This window comes from Lissotriton helveticus, chromosome 9 (genome assembly GCF_964261635.1).
Source record: "Lissotriton helveticus chromosome 9, aLisHel1.1, whole genome shotgun sequence".
Taxonomy (NCBI): Eukaryota; Metazoa; Chordata; class Amphibia; order Caudata; family Salamandridae; genus Lissotriton; species Lissotriton helveticus.
In genome coordinates, this window is record NC_136070.1 from 520,541,600 (window position 1) to 520,555,077 (window position 13,478).

The 13,478-nt window shown below is 40.3% G+C and overlaps 1 protein-coding gene and 1 long non-coding RNA gene across 3 annotated transcripts in view; one reads left to right on the forward strand and one right to left on the reverse strand.

The window, feature by feature from the left end:
• Nucleotides 1-9,597, reverse strand: part of LOC144781492 (uncharacterized) — a 61,720-nt gene extending 52,123 nt beyond the window's left edge. The window contains exons 1-2 of one of the 2 annotated variants that reach the window (XR_013600999.1): nucleotides 8,941-9,597; nucleotides 7,928-8,084 (exon numbers count right to left, since the gene is read on the reverse strand). This is a non-coding gene — a long non-coding RNA (uncharacterized LOC144781492). Of the gene's footprint in view, nucleotides 1-7,927 lie in introns of both variants that reach the window. The other variant, XR_013600998.1, reaches the window with a different exon arrangement.
• Nucleotides 9,598-9,681: 84 nt separating this feature from the next.
• Nucleotides 9,682-13,478, forward strand: part of NAA30 (N-alpha-acetyltransferase 30, NatC catalytic subunit) — a 50,325-nt gene continuing 46,528 nt past the window's right edge. Inside the window, exon 1 of the mRNA XM_078660368.1 lies at nucleotides 9,682-10,416. Within this exon, the coding sequence (XP_078516494.1) occupies nucleotides 9,934-10,416 (483 nt within the window). The 5' untranslated portion in view covers nucleotides 9,682-9,933. The remainder of the gene's footprint in view (nucleotides 10,417-13,478) is intronic.

The following is a 13,478-nucleotide window of genomic DNA, read 5'->3' on the forward strand; positions in this document are numbered from 1 at the left end:
TCTAGGGGTTAGAAGAAAACCACACAGTTTCTAAATCATTGACATCAGTCACCACACCAATACCTGAGCATCAGTACATAACCCTTGCCCCACATAAGCAAGCACACCGCTTGTAATATGTGAATAATACATTCATTCCGGTTTTACATAATGCCCTTCTTGGCTATAATGCTACAGATTGTTGGATATGTGGCTTCCTGCCATCTTCAGTCAAAAGGAAGGCACCTCACATTCTTCTATCTTTATCCTACAATGGGTCTTGTAATGCCTGTTGGGAATTGAAATCTGCTTCCTATATCAAAGTTACTAATAAAACTGTACAGAGCCAGCTTAGGGATCACTTTTATTATCTATGCTGGCCAAATGCTGTTAGAATCTATGGCACCATAGAGAGGGAGTTATGTACAGGCTATGATAACTTCTCTAAGCTATTATCCTTTAATGAGAGAAAGCCGTACACGGTGGCTATGATACCCATACCTGTGCATGCCCATAACACCCTCTTTTGTGTTCAAGGTAAAGGGCCCCTTGCTGTTGGAAATAGTAATTGCTCCCGTACAGTGATATTAAATTCCACTAGTTCTCCATCATTTGTGGCCTCGCAAAACACCTTTTTTGTTTGTAGTAATCAGGCTTATGTCTGGCTCCCTAAAGGATGGTCAGGCAGATGCTATATTCCATTTATTCTTCCTCCCACTTGCCTTGCACCATCTGAGTATCACAGGACACATCGACTTAATAAACGGGTAGTACAGGTTGCCAGACAGATACCATGCTGCAGCAATTTATTGATGCAATAAAGGGTCTAGTGCCTTTCATGGGTTCTATGGCCAATAATGTACAAGTGCGCTGATTGATCAGAGTAGTGGAAGCTGCTATTAATGAGAATGCTGGTGCACTCAGTAACATTACTGTAGAAATGCAAGCTACCTGTCTTGTTTCCCTTCAAAGTCGTATTGTTTTAGACATTATTTTAGCAGAGAAGGGGTGGGTATGCCACTTAATTGGTAATTCCTGCTGTGTGTATATCCCAGATAACGCTCCTAATGTGAATTTGGCCAAAAACTTCACAAAATTGCTGCTGAAATACATCATGATACTGGAGACTGGACTTGGTCATGTTGGTTTAGAGAAGTACTGCTCACATGGGGTTGGAAACTATTAGTGATAGCTGTGGTTATAGGTGGGATTATTTTAGGGTGCTGTCTATGTGTGAATTGTCTTCCTGTGTGCTGCAGTATGCTCCTTTCAGCCTGAAAGCCCCCTCCAGTTTCTGTTCCACAACAGAATATGCTTATTATGCCAGAAGAAGAAATATGGGATTTAATGAACATTAGTGTTAGTGTCCTCACAGATTAGCCTTCTTACAAAGACTCGTTTGTTTTTTATTTTCTCTGTTAACAACCCTATAATGGAGAAACTGAAGTACTATCATAATATGAGGGGCCAATTCAAATGATCTATTACTGATTCTATAGGTTAATGATAGCAGGTAATTGGTAAATGTTGAACCTCTGTTCTACGACCACCTGAGGAAAAGTTTATATAATATGAACATGAGTGCAGACATTTTTTTAAATCTACCTGACTTTGTAAAACGTTGTCTGAGGAATTTCCCATGTACGTGCTGACATTGCGCATTTTTTTCCAGGCCCTTGGAAAAATAAGGAATGGTTGCTAGAATAATTACACCTTGTTTATCATTTGTGCTTCTCTGAAATGTAAAACCACCTTTCTATTCCAATTCAATTTGCAATTAGTCATGGCTGGGATTCTTTCTTACATTACGTACCTTGAAAATGTAGTGTGGTTAGCTATTCTTTTTGTATGGATAACTGGAAGGAAATGTCCAATTGATTAGGGGAGGGGAGTGGAGTCTGTACACAGATTTGTTTGAAATATAGTATAAATATGAAAGAAGAATTCCTTCAATTGTTCATTACCTTCACGGAACAGGGTTTTTCCTTGTTGGTTTTGCACCTGCTTAAGCGTAAATAAAGTGCTCTGTTTTACCTCTGACTACCTGTACTCCTTTGGATTTAAGTGGACAAGAGTGGAATTTTCCAGAGCGCAGAGGTGCGCTTTTCACGACCACTTTAACATTATGACAACTGTACAAAAAATGTTTCTCCTCTTTGAGATATTCCAAAAGAGAACAAACCAGTACTGTTTAGATTACACTATGCCGGTAGAATGGTACCATTACTAAACATCCTGTCAGCTTCACAAATTATGGAACTCCTTAACCAAGAAAATAATAACAATTGACCACCATCTAGGATTCATAATTGCAATAAAATCCTGACTTTCTGCCCAAATAAGTTTCAAACCTCTTAAGCCAGAGAGAGACGTGTATGTCTTTTGATTATATTGATCAAAAACCTATCAGTTCCGATCTCACCTCGATAGACATTTCTTCACAAGAGCATAACTGAATGGACCAAAATTAGCTAATGGATTTACCATTTACGTCTCATAATTATGTGGGAACTAATTAATGGCTCAATATATGTAACATACAAACACTACCAACAACAATCTTCAATCAGTAATCACCACCACAAAAAAGACAGTTAGGTATCAAAAAGTGCTGCAGCGTCTCTCCTTACACTACTGCGCAGCATCACACTCATGTGCCCAGAAGCCCACCCAACACTTCCACCTTACCTACAAACTATGTGCTTCCAGCCAAATGTAGGTTTAAACTATAACCAACACCGTTCAATCATACACCAGGAAGAAGCTTGGGAACTTAATGAAAGTTGTAGAACTACAGTGACCTCCTGGAGCCATAAAGTAGTTGCTTCCACAACAATCTGAAAATCGCTTTAGGCCTCTAAGACGTAAGGAAAGTAATGCATAACCACACAATACCCAATTCGGAGAGAGGTCTTTGGTGGTACTCTTTAATTCTGTATGTATAAAACTGATAAGATGTTTAAAATTTGACACAGCAGTAGTCTATCAAAATGTAGGAATTAGGCAAGAGCAGCTATTTAGTCTTGTTTTAAGGTCTAACCTAGTTCTCTCACCAGTCTCATGTTTTCCAAAACACTCATACTAAAACTGCAAACAAATATATATACATACATTGAGCAGCTTTCCTTAAGCCCTCTTCATAAATTAATTAGTTCAAACATGATTCACTTTTTTTCTTACAACCAACTACTTAAAGTGAATTAGCCCGGTTCATCTATTGCCTGTCCTCCACTCTAAGTAACAGCATGTGCCTGTTGTAAGTCTAGCTTATCTGCTTAGTGCCTCTCTCACGCTTACATTTCATTGGTTCCCCCCTTTATGTCATTTGGAATGCCTACTCTGTATTTAACTTACGTCACCACCATATGTTGGATTCTTCGCTCCTCATCGACTCTGCGCAGTCGCTACCTTTCTCTCCTTTCTCAAGCTCGTTTATTATAATAAATACTTATTATAAGCAATTGTAATTCTCACTTCTTTATTTACGAAATGTCCGAGGTCGGGATGAAGATTTATTGTGACGGGCTTGCGGAAGAGTTACAACTTCGAGCAACTTATCCTTAACTTCAAGGCAAGTTATTACTTTTTATTTTCAAAAAGGAACGTTTGCTCATCAATAAATTCTTTCTTCATTATTTTTGAGAGCTGCTGAAAATTTGTGATACGTTCCTGCTTGCAACAGTTTACTGTTAACGGAAAATATTGCACAGAAGAACCATCGTATATTGTCAAGTTCAACCAGTAGCACTTTCAGGCAAGTGGCGAATACTCGTTTGATCGTGACAGTTAATTCCATGGTCATAATCGTTTCCTACACGTCTATTTTTGCAGTGCGTGACTGAAATGTGATGAAGGAGAGCTGTGGCAGTTTGTCAAATTCCGTTGACAGTTACGTCAAGCCCAACTGTCATTCTTCATTCTCAGCTGTTCGGCTGTCAGTGATCTGACGCGCATACGTCATCGCGTCTCCAACGTAAGTAACGCAACGCCATTTTAGTTTTTCCTCAGCGTCAATCACTAAGGAAGGACTTCACCGTGCTGTTTCTTCGGCAATAGACAGCAGGTATTTATTCTTATTAGAAGCTGTGTCGAGTGAAGTTTTAAGTACAAATTGGAAGAAGCGGAGGTCCTGGACTACTTTTTGACAAGTAAATACTTTGTTTTAAAATGGAATTCGAGCTGTTATCTTCCTAACTAAGTCCTTTACAGCGTGGGAAATCCACTATAATTCTATATCGTTCAGGGAAATTGTTGATTATAATTATATATATATATATCACTGTTATATTGGTGAAACTTTTTAGCTTATTCCTCAAATTTGCATAATTTCAAAGTGAAAATTCTAAGTATATTTTAAATTCAAATTGTCAAAAATATATTTCATATATATTTATTTGTATAGGTAAATTGTATGAAATTTACAGTAATATTTTTCAGAATTTCAGTTAAGATTAGACCTGTATTCTTGATACTCTGTATTATCTTGCATCTGAGTCACAATTGAGTACTTTATTAAGCAGGAAAGTACAGACAGTAAACACGAAATTATGGCCAGTGAACCCAATTTCATTACACCAGCCGCTTTTCTCAATGAACCTGGAAAATCAGTCATGAAGTGGCGGAATTGGTTTAGAGCTTTCGAAAATTATTTAGTCGCTATTAATGGTAAGAAATTTGAACCAGAGCAAAAGAAAGCAATTCTTTTTGGACTGTTAGGTGTCGCCGGCCAAGAAATTTTTGACAGTTTGCCAGAATACGAACCTGCCCCTGGACAATTCATTCCTCTTGATGAGTTTCAAGAAGCTGTTAAAAGACTAGAGAAACAATTTGACGAAGAGGAAAATATTACGGTTGGCAGACACCGATTCGCTATGAGAAAACAATCTGAATCTGAAAATGTTGAGGAATATATAGCCAGTTTGAGGGTTTTAGCCACGAAATGCGATTTCAAGGATATGGTTGATGTGTATATTCGTGACCAATTTGTTTTCCATTGCTATGAGCACAAAATTCAGGAAAGGTTGCTTGCCTGTAAGAACCCTACTCTGTCGGAAGTTATTGATATTGCCAAAGGCATAGAGCGTTCACTAGAGGATTCCAAAGAATTGGCAAAAGTTTCTAATACTAGTTCCAACGTGTGTTTGGTGCATGATAAAAAAAAGATACAAATTCGAGCAGTAGGTACAAACCAAACCACAATTCTAATGCTTCTCAATTTGTATGTTTTAGATGTGGTTCCCAAAATCACAAAGCCAACTTTTCTGGGTGTCCAGCACTAGGGAGAAAGTGCACAAGATGCCAGAAGGTAGGGCATTTTGCTACGGTATGTGTCACTTTTGGTCAGAAGCGTTTTGCAAAAACCAATGTAAGTAATGTCGAAGAATTCGATGAAGACAATTGTGCCAACATAGTGTTAGCAATTGAAGATTCTTCTGAAGAAGTCAAAGGTCCATTAGGTGTGGCTCACGTTGGTGAAGTTGAACTTCACATTATGGCTGACTCAGGTTCGCCAATAACCATTATTTCTGACAAAAAGTATTTGCAGCATTGGCCACAGGTTGATTTGTTATCATATGATGTGAACCCTAAAGCCTTCGGTGAATTTGACATTAATATGTTTGGCTATTTTGAAGATGTGTTAAACATCAAAGGAAGGTGTGTGATTACTAAAATGTATGTAGCTGAACGTGGTAGGAATATTGTCGGATGGAAGGATTTAGCCAAGTTAAAAATAATTCTAAAACCTGGGGCAGGTGATCCTATTGTATTAGATGAAGGTTTTGTACATGTTCTTTCTATTTCTTCAGTGCCATCTATCAAGGATGAAATTTCTTCCATTCTGAGTATGATTCCCTATTTGAGGATCACATAGGGTGCGTCAAAGGATTTGTTCACAAAATTATATTAAAAAAAGAGGCTATTCCAGTTAGACATAAAGTCAGACCTTTACCACTGTCAGTCAGGCAGGAGTTGCAACTTTTATTAGACAAACTTATCAAGGAAGGTGTAATCGAACCAGCTGATTCAGCTGAATGGATTTCCGGTATTGTATTGATTAAAAAAAAAACTGAGACGTCCGTTTGTGCGCTGATTTGAGGTCTTTGAACAAAAATATTTTAGTGGATTGTTTTCCATTACCCAAAATTCAGGAGATTTTGGCCGCCACTGCTGGTTCTAAGTATTTTTCACTCAAAGATCTTAAATCAGCGTACCACCAGATAAAGATGGATGATGAATCTAAAGAATTAACCACATTCATCACCCCACTGGGATCGTTCAGGTACATTTGTTTACCATTTGGCCTCGCATCTTCTAAAAGCGTCTTCCAAAAACTTATGGAGAGCATGTTTAGTGGTATAGAAGGCATCCAGAAATTTCAGGACGACATCCTCATCCATGCAAAAACCATAGGTGATCATAATGCCATATTGGATTCAGTTCTTAGTAAGTTGCAGAAGAAAGGAATGACTGTGTCTAAAAATAAATGTGAATTTCTCAAAACAGAGTTGGAATATTTAGGTCATATTCTCAGTCAGGATGGTATCAGACCTAAGTTGAATTTAGTAAAAGGTATAGCTGATGCCTCTAAACCTGAAGAAAAGGATTCATTGAGATCGTTTATAGGTCTCAGTGAGTATTATTCATGGTTCATAGAAAATTATTCTAAAATGGTTGAACCTTTCCGGGCACTGTTAAGAAAAGGGCAAAAATGTATGTGGGAAGAACATGATCAATCGTTTGCAGAGATTAAAAAATCAATTGTGAACGCACCTACTTTAAAACCTTTTGACTCAAATGGGTGGAATATAATTACAGTTGATGCCAGTTCGGTCGGCATAGGTGCCGTGTTTACTCAGAAAGTTGGTAAGCATGTTCACACAGTGCCCTTCATTTCTAGAAGGTTAAGCGACACCGAAAAGAATTACAGTACAATTGAGAGGGAGGCCCTCGCTTGCGTATGGGCAGTAGACAATTTGAAGAACTATTTGTGGGGAAAGAATTTTGAATTGATTACTGATCACAAACCTCTCACATTTATGTTTGATGGGTATGGTAGAGGTAACGGAAAAGCTTCAGCCAGGTTGGTACGTCTACTTGCTAAATTGCAAGAATACAATTTCTCTATCAGGCACATTTCAGGTAAGAACAACATTAGAGCTGATTTCCTTTCCCGTTTGCCCACTGAAAATTCAGAAGCTCTTAAGGAGGAAGAAACAGAATGTGTCGTTTCTAATGTAGACATTTTGCAGTGGTCAAACAATGTAATTTCAGAGAAGGAATGGATCAAAGCAATGGAAAATGATCCAATCTTGACCAAGGTAAAATTGTACATGTCTACGATGTGGCCTCCTGCACGTAACCTAACTTCTGATCTTAAAGTCTTTTGCATGTTTCTGACGAATTAAATGTGGTTAGAGGTTTCCTAATGAGAGGAGATTTACTTGTTCCTCCATCCAAGTTGAGAAATCAGTTCATTACAACTGCTCATAGTTCCCATCTTGGGTCCACCATGACAAAGAAAAGACTAAAGGATCATTATTGGTGGCCTGGGTTAGACTTGGATGTAAATTTGCATGTTTGAAAATGTGATATTTGCATCAGATCTGACAAACATTGGAAACCCAGAGTGCAAGAAATGCAACTTGTTTCTATTCCAAATTCATCTTGGTTTAAGATTGCCATTGATATGGTTGGTCCCTTTCAGATCTTAGAGCAAGAATCTAAATTCTTGATAGCAGTAAGTGACTACTATAGCAAGTGATATATCACAAATTTGTACATACAATTGACTCGGACACTGTCATTGTTTTTTTGGAAACGTGTTTTGCCATTAAAGGAAACTCGCGAATTATCGTATCCGATAATGGGAAGCAACTAACATCTAACAAAATGACAGCCTTTTTAAACAAACATGGTATTCGTCAGGAAAAGACCCCGTTATACTCACCGAAGTCCAATGGTCAGATTGAAAGAGTCAATCGTTTTCTTAAGGACGGTATCCAGTTGGCTCTGGCTTCTAGGCTACCAGTTAAGCAATGTATTCAAGAAAGAGTATTTGCTTACAACACCACTCCTAACAACGTCACTGGTTTTTCACCTTTTTTCTTGATGAGAGGGAGAAGATGTGACAATGATACAGTTCCTAAACTTTAAAACGTCGAGAAGAGAATACCAACCACTTTACCCATAAATTATGATAAATTACAAGTTAGAAAGAAAATTGTTGATTGTCAGTTGAAATCTAAAATGTATCACGACAAAGTACACAGAGCTGTAAACAAGGAATTCAGCAAAGGAGAATGGGCACTTATCAAAAACCCTAATACTAAACTCAAGGGTTTATCCAAGTATTGGGACCCTGATGAAATTGTTGATGTATCTGATAGTGCCATTTATCTAAGGCAGGCAGGGTGGCGTAATAATAGCGATGCCATTAAATTGAAGAGAGATAAGGTTGAGTTGTGGTTCAAGGGTAAAAATGACAATGCAAGTTTTGAGAATGATTTTTCATGGCTTAATACGTATTCAGGAGAAAGTATTGACGAGTTAGATGTACAAAATAAAAATGTTGATTGTCCTCAGTTTGAATACTATGGTGACAGAAATGTAAGAGTGTCAGGTGGAGATACAATTGCTGGCACAGGAAGAGTAATGTGTAATGACACGGTGGAGTTTGAAGAAGCTAATTGTGATGTTGTGCCCAGAAAAGAAGTCCCCACTCTTACTGCAGCAGGTGACGATATTGCAACATTTCACGGTGGTTGGGAGGGTACTTGCACAAGGTTTGGCAGAATATCCAGGTTACCCAAGGCATTTGAGGATTATGAATTGAATTAATCTCTTTGTTATAAAGGGAGATGTTGTAAGTCTAGCTTATCTGCTTAGTGCCTCTCTCGCGCTTACATTTCATTGGTTCTCCCCTTTACGTCATTTGGAATGCCTACTCTGTATTTAACTTACGTCACCACCATATGTTGGATTCTTCGCTCCTCATCGACTCTGCGCAGTCGCTTCCTTTCTCTCCTTCCTCAAGCTTGTTTATTATAATAAATACTTATTATAAGCAATTGTAATTCTCACTTCTTTATTTACGAAATGTCACTACACAGGTGTACAGCATACTTGCGAACAAACCAGATTCAGGACGAAAGGCTCCCGATTTTTTAAGCCAAAATAGCTTTATTTCAGCTGTCTCCCATGTCAAATTGCCCTTGCTATAAAAGGTCAATGGGGAAAATACATTACCCCATTTTTTTCAAAATATCCCACTTCACTGTTCTAAAACGTTGTCAAGTAACATGTACAGCTGCCCGAAAAGAAATGCACTTCTGCATATCTGCACAGAACAATTAAATTAAATAAAAGTAGTACGTCTTGCAAGTGCAGACCGATTGGACTGTACAATTCTTCTTTTCACTAGCCTCCGGGTTTTGGTTTCCTATCAAACGCAGAACTGTAAGTGTAAGTACAACCATTCAACCCTGGACTGGGTAACCCTGGTATGGGACACTTTTATAGCTTATTTACTGGGACACTTTAAAATTTCTAGTTACTGTAACTCCCTATCGGTTGAACATCCTCCATTGGCACTTTTTTGTCCCAAGGGACCTGCAAGCACCTGCTCAGCACCTATATGATAGCCCGTCAGAAACCACAATAGGACAACGTCTCGTCCTTACTGTGACCGCGCGCTGCCGCAAGTCATCGGAAGAGTCGTAAGGCGGTGACGGAAGTGTCGTACTGCTGCCCTGGTAGTGTCGCGCAGCCTACCCGGAAGTGGTGCTCTCCGGCAGGCCGCGGCTCTCCGCCGTGTGAGAGGCAGAGGGGGGAGGCGGTGTTTGGAGCGTTTCCTCAGGAGCCCGGAGTGCTCCTGCCCGCAGAGACCATGGGCGGCGGGGCGGAGATGGCCCCCGACCTGGCCTGAGGCCTGGGAAGCCGTGTGCTTCACGCAGGATGACCACTGAGTTGCCGCCCGGGCCTAGCGTGCTGGCCGAGGCCTTCCCCGGGCCGGAGGAGGTGGCCCCCGGAGTGTCCTGGAGAGGGCCGAAACAGGAGAACGAGGAGTCGGAGTGCAGTGTCAAGGACCCGCACCACCATGGCCACTATCCGCCCAACGGTCTCATCGCCCCTGAGCTGCGGCACCTGCGGCCGGCCAGGAGTAAGGGCCACGCCTCGGAGGAAGACCCAGGAGATGCCCACCATGGGCCGCGGACTGGTGGCTGCGGGATCCCCACCACAAACGGGCTGGAGGAGGCGCTGGCCGCCTGCAGCCTCCGGGGTCCCGATCGGCGGGGCCCGCACATTAGATATGTGCGTTACGAATCCGAGCTACAGATGCCCGAGATCATGAGACTGATCACCAAAGACCTGTCTGAGCCCTACTCCATATACACTTATAGGTATTTTATCCACAACTGGCCGCAGCTCTGCTTCTTGGTAAGTGAGGATCTTCCCCAAAGGGAGTGCGGTGGAGAGCCAGCCCCTCCTGAGCCCGGGTCAATGACCATCACCCAAAGTAGAACCCGGTGCTGCTACTCTGTAGCTCCCGGTTTCCCTGATCCTCTGTAGCTCCCGGTTTCCTTGATCCTCTTTCTCTTAACCATTCCTGTGTATTGGGGAGTTTTTTTACTCTTATTTTTTTGCCAATCTAACTGATTTCTTTTAAAGGACTACCCACTATTATGAAATTTGAGTGCGTCACAGAATGTAAAATTATGTTAACTGTACTGTGAGTTGGTCCATGTGTTTCTATATTTGTGTATGATACACTCAGCCTCCTCCAGATCTGCAGTGACAAGCCTTAATGTGTGCTGCTGTAACCAGTGTTTTCGTAATGCCCCGTCACACTAACATTTGACATCTGTTCAGTATTTTTTTTGGGCGTTTATAGAGTGTTCGATTTAAAAGGGTAGTATCCAAGCATTGTGGAATTGACTATGCATTAAATAGAAGCAATATAATTGAGGTTCAAATCAGGGCAACGACATGGATTTTATCTAACTTGTTCAATTGGGTGCGCGTAACTGCATGGTTTGAGGTTGTCTAGCATAATGAGAAAGTGTTCTTGAAGCTACTTTTTAACAGCGGCGTCTTTGGGCCCATCGTGTACCCAGCCAACTAGCGGGTGCACCCTGTTGCAACTTGTCCTGTCTGTTCCTCTGAGATAATGCTCCCCTGGTCTATCGGCCAATATCGCACAGTAGTAGGCATAGTTAAAGCCTTATGTTTTTCAGGAGGACATGCCAAAATGAGAACCGTCCAGCTTGCAGTTTGTCGTAGGTTTTAGTTTCTTCAACAGGAGTACTTGCTTCTTTACTGCCTTGAAACTCAAGCAATGGTCAGTTTTCCGTGTAGCTATGAAAGTAGACCACACGTATTTGCTTGTTGACATATGGGATGTTGAACAGAGATATAACGTCAAATTCCAGTGCAGTTTGTGATCAAAAGTGATGGAACATGGTCACACTTTCTGGTTCAAATTACAGGTCAAATTACAGGTCCAGTCTAAGCGTGCAAGAAGGGTCCTTGCAGAGCTGTTGTTTTGGGAGCCAATGCTAGAATTGCCATAACTCCATTTCTGTATTATTCTCAATGCTCGAACTACATGATATAAGCTATCTGAAATACTACAAAGTTTTATTTTTTTTGCATTTTAATCGTATTGTAATTGTAAAGTCATAGGGAATGGACTGTTATCACTAGTTGTGAAACCCAAATATTTGTATTTTCAGTATTAGACTTAGGGTTTTCTTTGCTTGTGTTTAGTAGAAAAAAAGCTTTTGTCTGGGTTTAGTTTTAACCAAAAGATTGTCGTCCTGTACTTTTTGCTGTGAAATGCATTTAGGTTTTTCAAATGTCATACCTCCATGACACACTAGTGCAATATTTTGCAGACAAGTGAAGAGTAATGTGCTTGCCTTTTATTAGTGAGTTTCAGTGGCCCTATGTAGAGTTAAAGGATGGCAGTAATAAAGTTGACCATTATGTTTGTCAACAATCTAGAGATTTGTCCCTGCAAGAGCTTGGATGTTTCAATTTGTTCAAACTGCACTTTGCTTTCACAGAGGAAGAGAACCATTTCACTACAGATATACAGGCCGATTTCAACAGAATATGCTGATTAGGCTCTCACACACAACAAAATAAGCCGTCCTCGTAATAAACTTTATTTAATCTATTAAAATAGACCATCAAAGTACAAAGAGAGGGAAAATATTAAAGTGCAATAAATAGACAACGGTATGATCTCCAGTACATTATAACAAAAAATAATAAAATGGTGATAGTTTGTCTTATCATCAAACCCCTGTATAAAACAGCCTAGTGATATTTTTACATTTAGAGGTAGCATCAGAAGTGAGGGGGAAAAGCAAAAAACCTCGACTAGGGGTCCGCTATGCAATCCCACCTGCCTACATTTCTCTTGAGATCATCAACATTCATTTAAACTATGTCCAGTGTTTACTACAAAAGAGAAAACAGAAGTAAAGTTAAAACCACACAGTGTACAACATATATGGGACTTGTAGTGGTACAGATCATTTAGCATATGCCATAATTTACAGAAATGATGTAATGGGCTATATCCAAAAAGTCAAGAAGGGAATGGATTAAGTTCCATAGGCCTTTAATGGTACAGTTCATAGACGCCACCCCCCTAAATTACAAGGATAATAAAATGGGCTATGATACAAACTAATGACCCCAACAGAGCTGCTCTCACCCTCCCCTCAGTGCCTTGACACCCTAACAGGTGAGGAGTGCTTTACAAAAACCTGATTGATTGCAATCGTATATAAGTCACAACATTCCTTGGTAGCCACAGTTTTAGGTTAATCGCAACTAGTTCTAATCCTGACCGCAGACCTCAAGAAGCTAAGGAAATATGAATTACTGGAAAGCACTTGTTAAAAAAAAAAGCAGGTCTAACCTGCCTAAAGTTTGCCGCCTTTAAAATGGGAATGAGGTAAGACTTTCTTAGTACTTCATAAAAACTGCAAAACATTAAAAAATGATTCCTGTCCTGTGGAGACTTCCAGTCGCAGCCACAGGGAGGGAGACTCTGACTCCTATGTGTCTCACCTGGATGGGCCAGAAGATAATGAAAAAGGTCCAAACGGAACATAGTCAGTAAAAATCGACTGGGGTACTTTTAAACCATAGAAGATAGGGCTCAGTCGATGGCATCGTTTTCAATAACAATGATTATTAATAATGCTCCAGAACTTCGAGCTGTTCGTCAAGTTGCTATCTAACCAAGCCTTGTCCTTCAAAGGAGACTTGAGGTTAGCCAGGGTGGCTTTGTATAGTCTGCAACAAGCCTTAACAGTGGAGGGATCTCTTTGTTTGGTGCCAAGGGCTACCTGCTGGTTCCTGGAGGCTCGTGAACATTCGGGATCAAACCATCTCTGGATCGAGAAGGGTCGCGGGGCCTTTTTGTAACCTTGCAATGGCACCTGAGAACACTAAAGGCTTCTAAAATGTTTAATGGCTTAGCC